This window comes from Cydia amplana, chromosome 27, assembly GCF_948474715.1.
Source record: "Cydia amplana chromosome 27, ilCydAmpl1.1, whole genome shotgun sequence".
In the NCBI taxonomy this organism is placed as follows: Eukaryota; Metazoa; Arthropoda; class Insecta; order Lepidoptera; family Tortricidae; genus Cydia; species Cydia amplana.
The window spans coordinates 2,119,214-2,138,777 of NC_086095.1; the positions used below are offsets into that span (position 1 = coordinate 2,119,214).

General features: G+C 40.3%; 2 protein-coding genes and 1 non-coding gene across 3 annotated transcripts in view; 2 read left to right on the top strand and 1 right to left on the bottom strand.

Moving 5' to 3' along the window:
- Positions 1–19,564, top strand: part of LOC134660507 (protein PAT1 homolog 1) — a 37,170-nt gene that overhangs the window by 1,801 nt on the left and 15,805 nt on the right. Inside the window, exons 2-7 of the mRNA XM_063516279.1 lie at positions 494–572; positions 11,924–12,022; positions 13,859–13,971; positions 15,767–15,865; positions 17,686–18,237; positions 18,858–19,186. Coding sequence (XP_063372349.1) covers positions 494–572; positions 11,924–12,022; positions 13,859–13,971; positions 15,767–15,865; positions 17,686–18,237; positions 18,858–19,186 — 1,271 coding nt within the window. The remainder of the gene's footprint in view (positions 1–493; positions 573–11,923; positions 12,023–13,858; positions 13,972–15,766; positions 15,866–17,685; positions 18,238–18,857; positions 19,187–19,564) is intronic.
- On the bottom strand, positions 1,123–5,346 carry LOC134660486 (uncharacterized). Its single transcript, XM_063516255.1, has one exon. It carries the CDS (start codon positions 5,157–5,159, stop codon positions 4,269–4,271), a length of 891 nt encoding a protein of 296 aa, XP_063372325.1. The 5' UTR covers positions 5,160–5,346; the 3' UTR covers positions 1,123–4,268.
- Trnas-gga (transfer RNA serine (anticodon GGA)) lies at positions 14,726–14,798 on the top strand. Its single transcript has one exon. It is a non-coding gene; the product is annotated as a tRNA-Ser (tRNA).

The window sequence follows — 19,564 nt, forward strand, 5'->3', positions numbered from 1 at the left end:
ACAAGAGACGCATTTACCTCGGTTGACCTTACTGGATTCTACTCCACACTTTGGTGAGATTGTGGCCAAATGCTTACCTATTTTTAATAAAAAGAAAAAACCGGCCAAGTGCGAGTCGGACTCGCGCACGGAGGGCTCCGCACCATCAACAAAAAATAGAGCAAAACAAGCAAAAAAACGGTCACCCATCCAAGTACTGACCCCGCCCGACGTTGCTTAACTTCGATCAAAAATCACGTTTGTTGTATGGGAGCCCCACTTAAATCTTTATTTTATTCTGTTTTTAGTATTTGTTGTTATAGCGGCAACAGAAATACATCATCTGTGAAAATTTCAACTGTCTAGCTATCACGGTTCGTGAGATACAGCCTGGTGACAGACGGACGGACGGACAGCGGAGTCTTAGTAATAGGGTCCCGTTTTTACCCTTTGGGTACGGAACCCTAAAAAAGACTGCCACAGATACAGTATAACTTATAGTTTTTTTTTTCAGAACTTAAATGACGACGAAGGAGCCGGCGAGCCGTCGGAAGATGAATATGACGCACTCAACGATGAGACCTTTGGGCAGGGTAAGTTCTCTTTATATTTTTATCCAAAAGCCTAGGTAGTACGGGAGGAGCGAGAAGGGAGTTACGGGAGGAGCGAGTCCCACATACCACCCCCCCCAATGGGCTTCCCCAGTCCGGGGGTGAGATGCCTAAATGCATTTACCCCTGCGTCAAAAAAAAAAAAAAAAAAAGTAGTCAGTACTTTTTGTACCGAGACTGACTGACAACAAGACACGTTCGTACGTTTCCGTAAAAATACTTATTTATTTATTTATTTATTTATTTAAACCTTTGGGAAACAAACAGGCAAAAACAACACACATAGTAAATCAGATAACACATTCACAAGCCACACAGTTTCCACTAATGAATAATAACAGTTATGCTGCTCAGAAGCTAACATTAATACAATTTAAACTTAAACCTATTTTAACATTAATAGAATTTACAACATGCAAAACTCAAATACCTAACTTGAATTGTTGAAAAAACACACATAACAACAACATGTAAACGTTGGCAAGTATGATGTAATATAATTACTAATGGATATTATTTTTATTATTAACTGTACTTTTTATTGCAGAAACAAACTGTTGTAATGATAAATGAAATATATCTATATCAGCAAATTTTTCATTATAAGTTCTACACGCTCTAGCTAAGAAACTATTTCTTGCATACGTAGTGCGCCCAAAGTCAATTGCAAAAAGGTTTGTGGAGCGAGTTCGCCGATTAGGACATCGAATCGAAATCTTAGATAAAAGATTAGGTGAATCAATAAGGCCATGTAAGATTTTGAACAAAAATATCTGATCTCGAATTTCTCTACGTGTTTGAAGAGACTCTAAATTGTTAGTGCTAAAAGATTTAAATTTATATTTCATTGTTATAATAAATTTGTTTTGAATTTTTTCAATTGTATGAATGTGAACATTAAAATGAGGATTCCAGACTGTAGTCGCGTATTCTAAGTTTGACCTAACAAATGCGTTAAATAGAAGTTGCAGAGTCTTAGGGTTTGTAAAATCCTTGCTTTGGCGGAAAATGAATCCCATCATTCTGTATGCTTTCGTAGAAATTTTGTCAATATGTGAAATAAATTGTAGTTCACTATCGAGATTTATACCCAGATCCTTCACTTCAGACACAACCCTTAAAATTTTGTTGTTTAAAGAATAATTATACTCTATCTTATTGCGTTTTCTTGTAAACGTAATAGCACAGCATTTCTCGACATTCAAGTACAGTTCATTTACAGAACAATATAAAGTTAGTCTATCAAGATCAGCTTGAAGTTTCGTGCAATCATCTCTATTCTTTATAATAGTATATATTTTAGTATCGTCGGCATATAATAATAAATCAGAAAATTTGAAACAATCAACAACGTCATTAATGTAAATATTGAATAATAATGGACCCAAATGGGATCCCTGAGGTACGCCTGAAGATACGGGAACAAAGCTAGAAGTGTACCCCTTTATAGCAACTGCTTGTGTTCTGTCGCGCAGGTAGGAAGTAAGCCATCTCAAAAGATTACCGTGAATTCCAAAAGTTTGTAATTTTTGAATAAGCAGAGAATGAGAAATTTTATCGAATGCTTTGGAGTAGTCGGTATAAATAACATCTACCTGATAGCCCTTATCCATTGCATTCGTCGCATAATCAATCAACTGACATAAATTGGACTCAGTGGAGCGTCTATTGATAAATCCATGTTGCTGATTTACCAATTTCGGTCGAACTGCATAAAACAATGAGTCGTAGATAATTTTTTCGAACATTTTAGGGATAACCGACAACTTAGAGATACCCCGATAGTTTTTTATATCATGTTTATTGCCACTTTTATGGATTGGAACTACGATCGATCTCTTCCAACAACATGGCAATGTCCCAGTCCTTAAAGAAAGATTGAATAGTAGGCATATGGGAAAAGCTAACCTCGCCCGACAGTTCTTTAAAAATATGGGATGTATTCCATCTGGTCCACAGCCTTTAGAAGTCACCAATCCTTTAAGGTAGCTTTCAACTAGAGAGGTAGTGATATTAACATTATTTATTAGGCAATTCGAAAACACAGTGTTATTTAATGCAATTGAAGTAGATTGGCAAGGTGCTTGAGAGTTAACACTATTCACGAAAACTGACTGAAAATAGGTATTAAATAAATCAGCGACTTCTTTGCCGCTATTACCAACACTGTTGTCCAAGAAAAGTGTGTTGGGTATCCCGTTTACGCTCATCTTAGACTTTAAAAATGACCAAAAAGATTTTGAGTTATAACGAATGTTGTTTTCAGATCGTGAGATGAATAATTTGTAGCATGAATTTTCCATGGATTTAATCTTTGCCCTTAATTTTGAAAATGCTATGTAATCCGCGATTCGTCCATAAATTTTCCATTTTTTATGGGTCTTTATTTTATTCCTAATCATTTTTATTAATGGTCGGGAGTACCATACGGGAAATTTGTCATGGCTAGAATTTATTATTTTAGTGGGGATCAGGTCATCTATAATTCGGTTTAGAATATCATAGAAAGTGTCAACAGCTTTTTCTATGCTATCTTGTGGAAGACAACGTTCCCAGTCCACTTTATCCAATTCAGCGTTTACAATGTCGTAGTCAGCTGCATAGAAACGCCGTACTATACGACGCGCTGGTTTTAAGTAATTATCACTCGACCCTATACAAGTCTTTACACAAAAGACCGGGTGATGATAGTCTATAGGAACCAAGGCTTCAACGTTTGATACACTACAGTCAATATTTGACAAAACTAAATCTAATTGTCTACCATTTTGATTGGGAATGTCGTTGAATTGATACCAGTCGGTAAAACACATAAACGCAGACAACTGAGTCGTTAAAATATCACAATTTGGAATCTCCAACTTGAACTTTTTTTGGCTAGGTACATTAGGTATCCAGGAGGCTCCCGGAATGTTAAAATCACCTAACACTACGAAATAATCGTTAGGAAAGTCAGTGTAAATATTAGATAAAAATTCAAAAAATGATGATTGGGACTCTATCTGGAACTTACTTTGTGGAAAATAACAAGTTAATAACCTTATTTTCTTACCAGTAGGTCCTTGAGCGATAGGTACATCAATCCAGGTGACGTCAGCGTCAAGTAAATCGACGAATGGGTGAAGATCGCGTTTTTCAGCTCTGAACTTACGATGCACGGCTATAAGCGTACCTCCTCCCCGCGTCATACCTACTCGCTCATAATCACGGTCAGTACGGTAAACCGAGTATCGAGAATCGAAAAGTTCAGAATCAAATATTCCAGGCAGGAGCCAGGTTTCCGTAATACAAACAAAGTCGTAGTTAAATCTTAATACGTTACGAAGAAATTCAATTGTTTTTGACCTTAAGCCCCGTGCATTTTGGTAATATATACTAATATTACCGTCCATTATTTAACGATAAAATTAATATTTAATTCAATATTTCTGTATTTGGATCTTAGAACAAAAATCATTTCAATAGCAAGCCAAGCTCCAGCAATAATAAGCAATAGTATGCAAGAAATAATGTAAGATAAATCGAAAATAAATATTCCATGAACTAATTTATAGCAAGAAATACAGCCAAGATATAATTTGTTTCTGCAAATATTAATATCACTTATACACAATTTAAGTAATAAAATATAGAGGTAAAGGTTTTTGATACACAAATGCAAAGCTAAAGTTGTAACGCCTATGTAATTTTGTTTAAAGCCTCTTCCGACCCAATATACAAAACCGGGGACTTTTCATCGCGCCGAACCATGACTGTGCAATTGCGAACCCAACAAAATTGATATTTTTTCTGTTTGGCTCGTTGTTTCGCCTCTTTGAGTAGATATTTATTGTAAGTCGAGAGATGGTCATTCACGTAAATTCGATTAAGGCTGGTATTGTATCCTAAGTCGGAAGCTTTTAAATTTCTTAATTTACGGAGTGACGCCATGAAGTCGTCTTTCTTATAGCGCGCTTGCATCTTAACAATAATGGGTTTCGGTATGGCGCCGTCCGAGTCGTTCCTCACAGCAACACGCGTAACAAAGTCTACGTCGGTGTTCGTATTCAGCGAGTATCCACTTAGGTCCGCTAACGACTTCAGAATGGTGAACAGGTTTTCTCCCTTTGTTTCCGGCACGCCATTGATTTGTATGTTAGATCGCCTAACCCACTGTTCATTTCTTCGGGAGTCGTTTATAACATCGCCGATTGCCTTTTTTACGTCGTCCAATTCTGCTTTGCACTCTTCCAGTGCGCTAACCCGAGACTCAATCGTGCTCATTCTGCCGGCTAAGTCAGTCAATTTGGAGTCGATACTGCTCCTCATCTCGGCAATATCACACTTAACTTGGGACAAATCCGATTGTATTGCTTGAATCGCCGAGAATTGAGTCTGTAACGCCGACACTTTCGTCAAAATATCGTGTAATAACGCTTCAGGACCAGATGTTAAAAGTGAACTGCTATTTCCAGATATATTTCTAATATTTTCATGATAGGAATTCGGCGGCGTCACTAACAAATTGCCATTGTCTGTTCTAACTACGAGGGGGGGCCTGTCTGCAGCGTGTGAATCATCCAACGACATGACAGAGTCGTCAAAAGCAGCACGCTGAACGGGGGTGTTGTCATTCCTCCGTCGCCGCGTGTTGACCGATGAACAAAACGAACATAACCACGCTTGTCTCACGTTTAAAGCTTGCTCCAAAGTTAAGTCTAAGCAAGACAAATGGTAAAGTCCACTGCATGCCGTACATTGTAAATAGTCATTATTATTGATCTGAATATCACAGGATTGACACGACGACATTTTGTAAATATGACTTCTATTTGCTTGTCACTAAGGTTCAATATCACAGCGCGTCACTCAAACCGATAACGACGTTGAACTTGTATCGTAATTTCGCGCCGGCTCGCTCAAGCTCTCGTAGCGCAGCGGTAAAGTCGCCGACACGGACGCAGGGGGCCGGGAGATCAAATCCGCGCAAAGATACAAAAAGCTGAATTAGGTAACACCGCACTCCGGCACCAAACTTCGTTCACAGTCGACTACGTCACTCGATTCACTCGCACTTTAGAGCAGGAGGTCCGACACTTATCAATATGGCCGACAGGCCAAGTTCAACTTCTCCCAAGCAAGACAAGGAGGTACCGAGAAATGAGAACTTCTAGACTGCATCGAGAAATGTAAATAAATTTAAATTTAAAAATGCACAACAACTCAACAAACACACGTCCACTCTGAGCAACGGTGCGACGCAGAAAAAAGCATTATGCACTACATCTGTACCTACATTGTTTAAATTTAATTTGTTTTAGGTATACAGTGTGGAAAGATAAGTCGGGCCCTGGAGGGAAACTACCTTAAATCCTTAAGCTGGCTCATTTCACTTAATGGAGACATTCCTTTATTTTTAAAAAGAAACAAAACTGCATTCAATGTATTTTTCTTTTTTTCTTCATTTTGGCTTGTCTAAAAAAATTTTGAGTACTAAATATTACATTTTATGGATATTTTGTACGATAGACGAGTTTAAGACCTAATGTTTCTTGGAGAAATGTTATCATTAACATTAACTGTATCGACTAGGAGAATAAAATTGCGAAATTTATTTAAATATTTGAATGCAGTTTTGTTCCTTTTTAAAAATAAAGGAATGTCTCCTTTAAGTAAAATGAGCCAGCTTAAGGATTTAAGGTAGTTTCCCTCCAAGGCCCGACTTATTTATCCACACTGTATATAAGTAAATTTGAATAATGTTTCAATTCACTAAAATTCCTGACATTTTCGTATGACATGCCAGGAAAATTTCTGACTTCTGCGTACGGTTTACGAGGACCCAGGTTCAAATCCTGATCTGTGATTGTCAGTGTTTTTGTCATATCATTACAGTCACTCAATACTCAACAAAGACTTAGCGCTACTCGCACCATCCTACTAACCAGGGGTTAACCGGTTAAACCTGGAGTTGCCATGGTCACCAGCACACGAGCACGTGAGCAGCACGTGAGTAAACAATTTAACTGGTTAACCCCGGGTATTTGCCGTATGCCTGATGATTTGTGGGCTAAAATAATAACCAATTGGGTCCCACATCAAACCAGGGGTCGCGGCAAACCTCGACGGCGTTGGCGGGATGACCTCGACGCCTTTGACAGGAACTGGTGGGAGACTGGTCAAGGCCGGGATACGTGGAGAGGGCGGCCTTTGCCCAGCAGTGGGACACTCTTTTTCTTCAGTCGGTCCCTCAATACTGAGGATCGTGACATCATGTCCTTCTGTTGAAGACCAGGTTCCTCCATAGGGTTCTGTTCCCCGCCAAGCGCATGGCCTCGTGCAGTGTCATAAATTTAAGACTTTAAAAGTTTACAACAGAAGTCTAAGAGAGTCTACACGGAAAAGATATGACGAGCCACAAGCCTCTAATTATTATGGTCGAAGAACAAGGCAGTACTTAATACCGCGTATTTTTAACGTCATACCCCCCGAGCAAGATTTCTCAACTAAATCAATATTTAAGAAAAAAATTCAAAGTTTGTTATTAAATAGTTACGCTAATGCAAGTTGGTCATAATTAGATTAGTTTAGTAATTAAATTAGCATAGTATAAGCATGAAGGGAAATTGGGTGTATCTCATTCGCCAACAAACTGTTACGCAGTGAAAGCATATAACTGGAAACCGCCTTTGGGAACATTACCGTTCAAATTCTCGGGCCAAATTAGCACACACACACATACACAATAACGCCTACATTTAAATAAGACGATACGTTTACAGAGCTTGTCTCTATTACACTAACGTACACAGCTAAGTGTAGATGAAATGCATATAATGTCAATAACTACCAATCAGCGACATTAATCCGCTAATAACCTTCTTGCTGTACGTACTGGCCGCTGAGAGTTCGCGGTTCGTATTTGATTAGAATATGACTTGGACAGGGATAGGTTTATGCCATACATTGAAGAACCAGTAAAATAATTCACGTATAATAATTTAATGCAGATTAAAAGATAACTAGTTAAAATGTTGTTATGAAATTAAATGACAGACTAACTCAACATAATTAAATATTCATTGTTGTATAAATGTATTCCGCTATAATAAGTATTTTGTATATTTTATTATCAATCTGTATGGCAGTGCGAAGTCACGTTCAGAGCCCGTACCATGAGTCACTGACAGTGTCAAAACTGACATTTACGCTATCGAGAACGTAATTTACTTTCTATACATCTCGTTTGCACTAATATGCGAGTACGAGCGAGATGTATAGAAAGTAAATAACGTTCTCGACGGCGTTTATGTCAGTGCCAAACTGATGGTACCCGTACTGGCATAGTCTGTCCGTTTTTCTAAGATCAAGTACGCCATAGTAAATGTATGGCGAACTTGATCTTAGAAATCGGACAGGCTATACAGCCTGCAAAATTTACATGGGTACACGAATCGGGTCAAAAACATTTGAACAGGCGGAGTCACAATAAATCCCCACTTTCAGTTCCAATGGAAATATGATATATATATAAAGCTGCAACACGACTGACTGATGATCAATTGATCTCCCGGAAGGGGGTTCGGGGGGTATTTGACTATGGTACGGTCGTATAGAGGGCGGCTCGGTGACCTCCAGAAAAATCTGACATTTGGTCTACCGCTCTCGGTCAGAAAAATGTTTGACGGCCCGGCCAAACGGTGAGACCTAGGTGGGGGGTGCTCGACCAAATGTCATAGACGGACCCTGGCAGTTTTTGAAGCCGCCATTTTTTTTTCAAACGGGCCGACTTTTTTTTTTAATTTTTTCAAGTTTGTCCTAGCGCGCTGAAATTTTGCTCCCGGAAACTCGGGGTCCCCTAGATTCCTATGAAGAAAAAAATTTTTGAAAAATGTTTCAATTGTGGAAAATCTGGCCACTTTTATTTTGTATGGCAACTTTTAAACGGTGCCAGATAGGTGGGGGGTGCTCGACCAAATGTCATAGAGGGCCTCGAGGGAAATAAAACTGCATTTAAAAAAATTCAAAATGGCCGACTTTTTTTTTTTAATTTTTTCAAGTTGGTCCGAGCGCGCCGAGATTTGGCACGGCGGGAGATAGAGGCCTCTAGATTCTTATGAAAAAAAAAATTTTTGGAAAAATCCCAAGATGGCGGAGAAAACGGCAATTTTTATTTTGTATGGCAGCTCTTAAACGGTGCGAGATGGGTAGGGGGTGCTCGACCAAATGTCATAGAGGGCCCCGAGACAAAATAAACTGCATTTAAAAAAAATCAAAATGGCCGACTTTTTATTGTTTTTTTTTTCAAGTTGGTCCGAGCGCGCTGAGATTTGGCATGCGGTGAGTCTGGGGGCCCAAGATTACTATGTAAAAAAATTTTTTTGGAAAAAGTCCAAAACGGCGCGGACAGGGGCAAAAGTCAAATTTCCAAGTAGGTTAAGCGAGCCCGAAGGGCGAGCTTCAGCCTGGGAGGCCGAAGGCCGACCCCGCGGAGGGCCGTCAGGCCCGGAGCTTCACCCCGAACGTCCAAGCGTGCCTCACCCCCAGTAATTTTGGGCGAGGCCGAAGGCCGAGCTGCGGGAATGACGAACCAAGCAAAATCCTATACAAAAAGTGTGTTAAGCGAGCCCGTAGGGCGAGCTTCAGGCCGGGAGGCCGAAGGCCGACCCCGGCGGAGGGCCGAAGGCCCGGAGCCTTCATCCCGACTCCCAAGCGTGCAACCCCCAGTAATTTAAAGCGAGGCCGAAGGCCGAGCTGCGTGAATGCAGTGCTTCCAAGCGTTCTACCAAGTCAACTGTCTTGATAAGCGAGCCGTCGAAGGCGACGCTGAGCTTCGAGACCCAGCGAAGGCCGAAGGCCGAGCTCCGCGTAGGGCCGAAGGCCCGGAGCGTCCCTTACGAATCCCCAAGCACGCGAGGCCGAAGGCCGAGCTGCGGGAATGAAGTGCTCGCATGCGGACCTTTTCTTTCTAGCAAAAGTACGACTTTATTTCTTTTTCCCTTTGGAAAACGAAACTACAGCACAAACAACAACACCAACAACAACACAACAACAACAACAATACAACAAACAACACGCACACCGCGGGGCCCTCGGGCCCCGCGCACAGGGCAAAATCTAGTTTTATATGTATATAGCCGGTCAAGCAAGTTTGTCAGTAGAAAAAGGCGCATAATCACAATTTTGTATGGGACCATAACCGTTCGCGCGCTTACATTTTCTAAATTCGCCGCTCTTTTCTACTGACGAAAATGTCTTGAGAGAGAACCTACATATATGTAACAGTAGAGGGTGGATTCAAATGATCAACATTCTGAGATAATGTGTGTATTTGTTAAATTAATTCAGTGAAAGCGTGATAGAGAAAAATGTATCTACATATAGGAGACCGGGTATGATTATCTCACGGGATCTCATGAATAGAACATTAGATATCTTAGAGAGATGGCGCTTATAATAATAATAATAATAAATGTTTATTTATTTAGACAACAAGATCCATTTTGTTAGTATTATATACAAACTAAAACCTAAAAACTATGTTAGTATTCGTAACTCACTAATGACAACGTATTTTTAATTAAGTGTTGCATCACTGAGCACTCATTCCTTACAGCTATTGTCTTCAGGAGGCTGTTCGGGCTTATACTGACCAACCGCTTACTATGACGCAATTACTGTGCGAAGTTTGGTTTTCATTTGAAATTCCTTGTGACAAAGTCGAATAAGATGACTTCGCTTATAGTGATAAACCGCTTACTATGACCTATAAATACTATTTTTATGGAATTATGTCCGGGTATACTGACAAATTCGCTAGTTTTCGTGGCCGGCCCCACATCTTTCCCTGCGAGGACGTCTGTGGCGTTTAAATTGTTTTAGTTTTTACTCTCGGTGAAAGTTGATAATTGGTATAAGGTTAATAAAACTCATCTCTCACAAAATAGTTTGAGATTAATTTGGAAAAAATAAAATAAAAAGTTTATCAACTATGCTTTATATGACATCCGCTTAGTATGACGTTTGTTACTTCCCTTCAATGTCATTATAAGCGGATTCTACTGTATATAGAAAATACCTAAACCAAACATAAGTTAATAAAATAGTCTACTTCATTTGGCATAAAACCATCCCTATTATCCTCGCAATTTAAAAAGTCGTATGTTGTTATGAAAGTCGTATGCAGTTGTTACTTTTTAGCTTAGCACGGTAGTATTGAAAAAATGTCGTCATGTTTATTCCAAATTTTACTGAAGTTATCTGTTTACTACAAGTGAAAAGTGATTCCACTGTCCTTGATATGAACTAAAACAACTTCTGCACCACTACACGACACATGAAGACATTTTTAATTACAAAAAACGTAGTTTTTATAAACCAATTTAGCCATCCGTCACTGACTGTCATCTCGGCCGAACTGATGTTGCCAATCGAACACTCTGTAAGCACCGCCTACAATCGAATACTTTACGTTGGGTCATAATTGAGCGGACAGAATACTTCCATGGTTTATATGCGTTCACTGCTGTTACGCAGTTTGGCGAAGTTTTGTAATAGTTGTAAGTGTTTTTTTTGTTTATTAGCAATAAAAAAAAAAAAAAAGTTTTAATTGCATAGGTGCCGTAATTTGAGAACACCATCTAGTAGGGGGAGGGGCCTGAGGTCTCGCGCCTTCAACTTTGCCCGTCATTATTACTCTTTCCAGGCTATCAGGAGAGCGACGTGAGAGGTGTCCGAAGTATGCAAGCATTTGGTCCTGGCATATTGTTGACAACCGGCGTTTTATGCGTAGCTTCTCCAGTATGGAGAGATTGGTACGCATTGCTGTCCACGGTATTAGCAAAAGCCGGCGCCAACACCACATCTCAAACGCGTTTATACGCTTGGTCAGATTGGCTCGGATTGTCAATGTCTCCGAACCATACAGTGGGACACTCTAGGCTCATAGAAATAACCCCGGATTAGTCGGATGGTGCAAGTGGTGCTTATAGTATCTGTTATTGCAACAAATAAATAGAATAGAAATAGTTTATTCGTGGCAATAAAGATATAACAGATAAAACAGGGGAACAAAAATAAACTTTACACTTAACATTACAACACATATCATTTCAAACATAACATGTAAATAACCACGAAATGGTCCCGACCCAGGCTAACGCTGGTCTTCCGTCGGGGCCAAGGGCGAGTGAAGCACGGAAAGTACACAACATAATTAACAATGCCAATAAAACAAACAAATTGGAAATAAATAAATACCAGTAATACATTCATATTATAATTACATTCTATGGAAATAAAATAAAAAAACTAAAAATAAATAAAGGCGAAAAATGTGTATATTGTTTCGACAGCTGACGGCTTCGATTTTGAGGAGCACGAGCAGATGGCTTCTCAGATCGAGAGCAGCCGCCGCCACCACAGCACCCTGGACGATGCCAACATGCAGCTGGGTAAGCACTAGTTTATACAGAAACCGGCCAAGTGCATGTCGGACTCGCGCACGGAGGGTTCCGCACCATCAACAAAAAATAGAGCAAAACAAGGAAAAAAACGGTCACCCATCCAAGTACTGACCCCGCCCGACGTTGCTTAACTTCGGTCAAAAATCACGTTTGTTGTATGGGAGCCCCACTTAAATCTTTATTTTATTCTGTTTTCAGTATTTGTTGTTATAGCGGCAACAGAAATACATCATCTGTGAAAATTTCAACTGTCTAGCTATCACGGTTCGTGAGATACAGCCTGGTGACAGACGGACGGACGGACGGACAGCGGAGTCTTACTAATAGGGTCCCGTTTTTACCCTTTGGGTACGGAACCCTAAAAACAGTACCGCAGAATAAATAATAAATAGTACTAGGTACAGAAGATTCACTCTCTAACAAAACGCGTCTATTACGACAGATATGGCACCCGTTCCATAGCGGAGCGCGGCAACTACTATGGCTAGACACCAAAATTTGTGTGGGCCGCATGTACTTGTAGGTACTTGTAGCGGCGCGAGAAAATCGCGGAGTGAGCCACGCCTGACAGTACAACCTTAGGGTAGAACCTCAGTGGCGCGATCTATACTTCGTTTTTTTTAGCATTAGAAATAAGGTAAACAATCTTGATGTGTCTTTTAATTGAAAAACACGTTTTAAAAATAAGTTACGTCAAATATGTAACAATTATGAATCTAATACGATCATTTATATTCTTCTGCTTTCATAAGTAATAGTTTTTGATTTTTTTAAAAGGGTTTTTCAAATAAAAGACATATCAAGATCGCTTACCTTCTTGCAAGTTCTTTCTAATGCTAAAAAAACGAACTATAGCGGGGCGCAAGGGCGTAGCCAGCAAATGAACGAGGGGGGGGGAAGTTGATATCGCCGGAGGCCTAGGGGGGGGGGGGCATCTAACCTTCCTACCCAGAGGGTAAACTAGGCCTTATTGGTATTAGTTCGGTTTCCTCACGATGTTTTCCTTCACCGAAAAAGGACTGGTAAATATCCAATGATATTTCGTACATTAATTCCGAAAAACTCATTGGTACCTCCGGGTTGCAAGTCGCACGCTCTTACCGCTAGGCCACCGCTTCTAATATAATAAAAACAGTCGGTTAAATACTAATTTTGAATACAGTATTGTATTGTAAAGTTGTTTTTAAATTAAAGAACTGAGAATTGAGAAAGGTATGTTGAGATGGTTTGGACACTTGGAAAGAATGAGTGAAAGAAGGCTGAAAAAGAGAGTGTATAAATAAATAAATAAATATTGGGGGACATCTTACACAGATCAACCTAGCCCCAAACTAAGCAAAGCTTGTACTATGGGTGCTAGGCGACGATATACATACTTATATAGATAAATACATACTTATATACATAGAAAACATCCATGACTCCGGAACAAATATTAGTGTTTATCACACAAATAAATGCCCTTACCGGGATTCGAACCCAGGACCATCGGCTTAGCAGGCAGGGTCACTACCCACTAGGCCAGACCGGTCGGTATCGGTCGTCGGTCGGTCGGTATAAGGGAGAAGTAGAAGAGGGAGTTGGAAGGGGCAGATCTAGGCGGACTTTCTCCGATCAGATCGGGGAAATCCTGAAGAAAGGCCAGGTCAAGAGCACCCTAAACCGGCGAGCGTGTATGAGGAATGTTATGAAAGTAACGGAAGCGAAGGAGGTATGTCAGGATCGTAGCAAGTGGAAATCCGTGGTCTCTGCCTACCCCTCCGGGAAATAGGCGTGATTATATGTATATGTAAAGATATAATTAAATATTGTTTCGGTTTTCAGAAGCGTCACTATCCCAGCTAGTGTTAGACGAGAGCGAACACACCTCAGCGCTCGGCTCGAGCGTGTGGAGGCACGACGCGCCTTTCCAATACCAACCGCCGCACACGCAGACGGTAAGCACTGAATAAATAAGTTTTTTGCAAAAATCTCATTTTCGGCACAAGCTTTTATCGCTGACAGTACTTTTCTTTCCACAGGCAGCTAATACTCATCGAGACAATTCTAAAAACCCTAAACACAGTTGGGTTGCCTAGATTTATCAGAGTTCCTATGGCCACCTTCCTGTCTCCATCATCAAATCGGCTCGATGGTACCATATATTGCATTGTCACCAGACTTTTACATATGTATGCAAATTTGCTTGGTTTGGGGCTGGGTTGATCTGTTTAAGATGTGTGTATATTTACACAAGTTTGGGAACAAATCGAATTATTTTATTAAATATTTTGCAAGCGCATATCGCTTGCCCTTAGTTGGTCAAAGACTCCTAGTCTTATCTTATCTTATCTTATTGTTTTCGGGGGCCCTTGCGGATACGCTTCGACCCATAAGGATCTTTTGTGCAATTACCCCCTAGAGAATTGTCAACTACTCAAGAGCTTTTCCCACCATATCCATGTGTCGGATGATGGAGCTCATGGGTAGCGTTTTAAAGTCCTTTGGTTCCAGATATCCTGCTCCAAAGTCCTTCATTCTTTGTCTGGCTAGGGCGTGACATTCACACATTAAGTTCATACGATCACATACGACAATCGGTGTTGTCAGAGTGTACCATCTTGGCCAGAATTCCTTTGACCCCGTAATGGTCTAAACTCCTAGTCTTAGTAAGATGGCATATAGTCGAGAAATTGGGACGGGTTCCACCGTGGCGGGGTGGCCGAGGGGTTCAAGGCGTTAGCCCGGATTGCTAAAGACGCCGGTTCGAATCCGGCCTTCACCACTGGAGGGCTTTGTCACTTTTTCTTTAATATATGACATCTATTTCAGTTTATAATAGGAATGATGACACATGTTGAATTTTATAACAAAATCTAGTAGAATATAGGTAGATAGCAAACGAGCAATTTATCACAATAATGTGGATATTAAAATAAAATGTTGAAAAATTACAAAAATATAGGACCTGAAAGTTTCAAAATTTAGGTTTTTTTTAACTTCAAAAAAAGATAAAAGTAAGGGTACCATTCGATTCCTTACATTTCATCCAAAAAAATATTGTATAGCAACTATATACATAAACGCAATATTTCACCGACAAACACGCAATTTTCTTGTTTCGTCCATACTACAAGATGGGCTCCCAGAGACCTTGACGTCACGTTCCCTTGCCGTTTTGTTTAGGGCGTTTCGCGAGTGAAGTGCGACTGTCGGCCTTTGACTACAATTTCTGACTTTTGTGTTACTTTAATGCAATGGGTCCCATATAGACATTTGATCCTAAAAACAAACCCGATCGATAGATGAAATGAAAATTAGTCATGTAGCCTATTTGTAGATAGATAGATGATTTATTTCATGAAAGACAATTACATAATAAGTTTGCATTGATGTCAAAAATATAAGAATTTCTATCATGATCGTCAAAATAAAAATAAAAAATAAAAATGAAAATAATAACAATACTAATGAAATAAAATTATAGCTCCAATAAGGATTGTCAACACAATTAGAATAAGAGTAAGTAGGTAAATACTTACAAATCCAAAATATAAATTTACAATGTCAGAACTTACGAGAATACAAGAACAGAAAAAATAAAAACAATAAATAAAAGTCAATTAATTTCCAATTGGAACAGTCGTTAGTAAGAGTAGGTATAAAATAATATCTCCCAATAAGAATCGTCAACACACAACATAAAAAAAAATGTATATATTTATTTATGTTATTCATGTATAATGTTTCCAGCCAGCACCGATCCTCAAGAATGTGTGCACTGTAGAGGAGATAGAGCGGCAGCTGCGCCAAAAACAGGCGCCGTTTCCACCATCGCAGAACTACTTCCAGGTGAGTTCCTTAGATAAGCCTTGTTTTAATGGCCGTAGCCTAACCTGCCTAACCTGGCTAAGAAGCTGGAAAGAAACAAAACTGCATTCAAAGATTTTCTAAAACTCGCTTGCCTCGCCCGGGACTCGAACCGACTAAAATTCCAAAAAATAAAAACTCGCAATTTTATTCTACTAGTCGATACAGTTAATGTTAATGATAACATTTCTCCAAGAAACATTAGGTCTTAAACTCGTCTGTCGTACAAAATATCCATAAAATGTAATATTTAGTACTCAAGATTTTTTTAGACAAGCCAAATTTAAGAAAAAAAGAAAAATACTTTGAATGCAATTTTGTTTCTTTTTAAAAATAAAGGAATGTCTCCTTTAAGTAAAATGAGCCAGCTTAAGAATTTAAGGTAGTTTCCCTCCAGGGCCCGACTTATCATTCCACACTGTGTATATATTTCGGGGATCACGGAAACGGCTCTAACGATTTCGATGAAATTTGCTATATGGGGGTTTTCGGGGGCGGAAAATCGATCTAGCTAGGTCTTATCTCAGGGAAAACGCGCATTTTTGAGTTTTTATATGTTTTCCGAGCAAAGCTCGGTCTCCCAGATATTGCCCATAATGTGGGATAATAGGAATGCATCATTATCATGTCACTGAACTAAATTACATACTTATGTAGTGCATAATTATTTGCCATCGTATTTTCACGGAAACGTACGAATTGGTCTTGCTATTTCAGTCAGTCTCGGTACAATAATAGTTTTTTGGTAAAACTGTCATTCTTGGTCACTTCTTGGTATAAGCTTTTATCGCTGACTGTACTTTTCTGTCCACAGCAACTAATACTCACCGAGACAATTCTAACCTCCTAAGGCCCAAGGTCCTACCCATAGTACTTATTAACTTTCTTATTCAGACCCAGCTCCTACAACAATTGTGTAGTCATAGCGTACCACGGTCCTACCAGTAGGACTTAATAGAAAACCCATCATTTTGTTTTCAAATTTTGCGCTTATCGAAATTGGCATGTACGAACTTCTAAAGGACTGTTTTGTTTTGTCTGTGAGACCTTTAACAAGTTCGTAAAAAAAAATCAAAGTGCTGTACAATAACATTAAAAAAGTCTTTTAAGTACTTGGGTCTGAATGAGTATAAAACAATAGTACTACTGGTAGGACTACGGGCAGTACTGACTACATACTCAATTTTTCGTTGGGCCTTAGGAGACTAATAACCCCAAACACAGTTAGTTTGCGTTGTTTTATCGCAGAGTTCCCATCGAATCTCTATGAAATATAGAACAATGACGTCACCTACCTACTCTTTATAGTTCTTTCGGATTTATTATATAGAAATTGTGTCTGAAAATAACTGCGGTTTAGATTTTTCTAATATTTTTCTGTGCTTTATTTCGTGCATGGTGTGAAATAATTTATTCTAAATACAGGAAACATCCCTCATCATCTTCCTCGCGTTGTCCCGGCATTTTGCCACGGCTCATGGGAGCCTGGGGTCCGCTTGGCAACTAATCCCAGTAATTGACGTGGGCACTAGTTTTTACGAAAGCGACTGCCATCTGACCTTCCAACCCAGAGAGGAAACTAGGCCCGTATTGGGATTAGTCCGGTTTCCTCACGATGTTTTCCTTCACCGAAAAGCGACTGGTAAATATCAAATGATATTTCGCACATAAGTTCCGAGAAACTCATTGGTACGAGCCGGGGTTCGAACCCGCGACCTCCGGATTGCAAGTCGCACGCTCTTACCGCTAGGCCACCAGCGCTTCAGGAAACATCCCTATTAATACTTATATATATTTTCCAGCCGCGATTTCCTCCAGTCATCCTGCAGCGGCCCCCGGGGCTCCAGGCCCCGGTAACACTCCCCTTCGCCCCGCAAAACATGCCCATGATGCCAATGGGCCACCCCAACAACATCAACAGCATGCCCAACCAGATGGGCCAAAACGTCAACCCGATGGGCCAAAACGTCAACCAGTTGGGACAAACCGTCAACCAGATGGGCCAAAACGTCAACCCGTTGGGCCAAACCGTCAGCCAGATGGGCCAAAACGTCAACCAGTTCATGCAAAACGCCAACCACTACGCCAACAACATGCATCCAAACATGCACATGAACCAGATGCCCAATCAAGTCAACATGGGCCCGAACATGAATATGGGTCAGAATCAGATGATGCCGAATGGCAACCAGTTCCCGGGTTTGAACCAGCCGGGCATGAATCAGCAGGGCATGAACCAGCCGGGGATGAATCAGTTTCCGCACATGATGCCCAGGATGATGCCTCCGCCTGGGATGGGTATGCCGAGGCAGAATTTCAATCCTAACGTTGGACAGTTCAATCATAATTTTCGTGTAAGTATTCGTTCCGTTTTAATTTTCACGGTCCGGATTAAAATATTACAAAATATACAAATATAAACGGATTAACCGGAACTCTATTATCAACTCCTGCTTGTAAAATTAGTCGTAAATTGTTGTTCAATACAATTTTCGTGAGTCGCGACACTCGCGACATCTAGTATCAAGTAGCGGTTACCGTTACTCGACGCTAGATGTCGACTACGAAAATAATAGGCGTTTTGGGACCAAAACTGATGTATGAAGTGAGCACTCTATGCTTACTATATTTCTCTATGCTAAAGGTCGATTTTTAGGGTTCCGTACCCAAAGGGTAAAAAACGGGACCCTATTACTAAGACTTCGCTGTCCGTCCGTCCGTCCGTCTGTCACCAGGCTGTATCTCATGAACCGCGATAGCTAGACAGTTGAAATTTTCACAAATGATGTATCTCTGTTGTCGCTATAACAACAAATACTAAAAATAAAATAAAATAAATTTTTAAGGGGGGCTTCCATACAACACAAACACGATTTGGTTTGCTCTATTTTTTGTGGATGGTGCGGAACCCTCCGTGCGCGAGTCCGACTCGCACTTGGCCGGTTTTTATTCTAATTATTTTTCTCACTTTCAGGGCCCAGCCATCCCCTCAAAACCCGAACCAATGATGCACATACAAAAGAGCCAGCCCAACCAATCCCCCCCCAAAAACGGCAAAACTCCACCAAAACTGCAGAAGAGCCGCGTCTACAACAACTCCAAAACCAACCAACCGACCAACCCAACCAACCTGACGTCCCAAAACCTGGTGCAGTTGATACAGAATACTCACCCGATGCTACAGTATAACAATAGTTATCATAACGCCAGCCATCACCCGATGCTGAACAGGGGGTTTGGGCAGTTTCCCAATAACATGGCGTTCGGGCAGAGGCCGAATGGGACGTTCAATAATAATCATAGGTGAGTTATTCCAATTTTAATTTAGCTTTAGAATAAATAATAGTACTAGGTACAGAAGATTCACTCTCTAAAGGGGCCCACTGCTTATCAGTCGGCCTTTTTGTTCTGACTGACAGGCAGATATCGTCCGGCGGACTGGTAATCAGTGGGCCCCTTAACAAAACGCGTCTATAACAATAGTTATCATAACGCCAGCCTGATCCGATGCTGAATAGGGGGTTTGGGCAGTTTCCCAATAACATGGCGTTCGGGCAGAGGCCGAACGGGACGTTCAATAATAATCATAGGTGAGTTATTCAAAACTGTTTAGACGACAACGGTTTCACTCACTTGAATTTTTAGTCGCTATCGGCGACATGTTTCGGGCCCGTCAGGGGT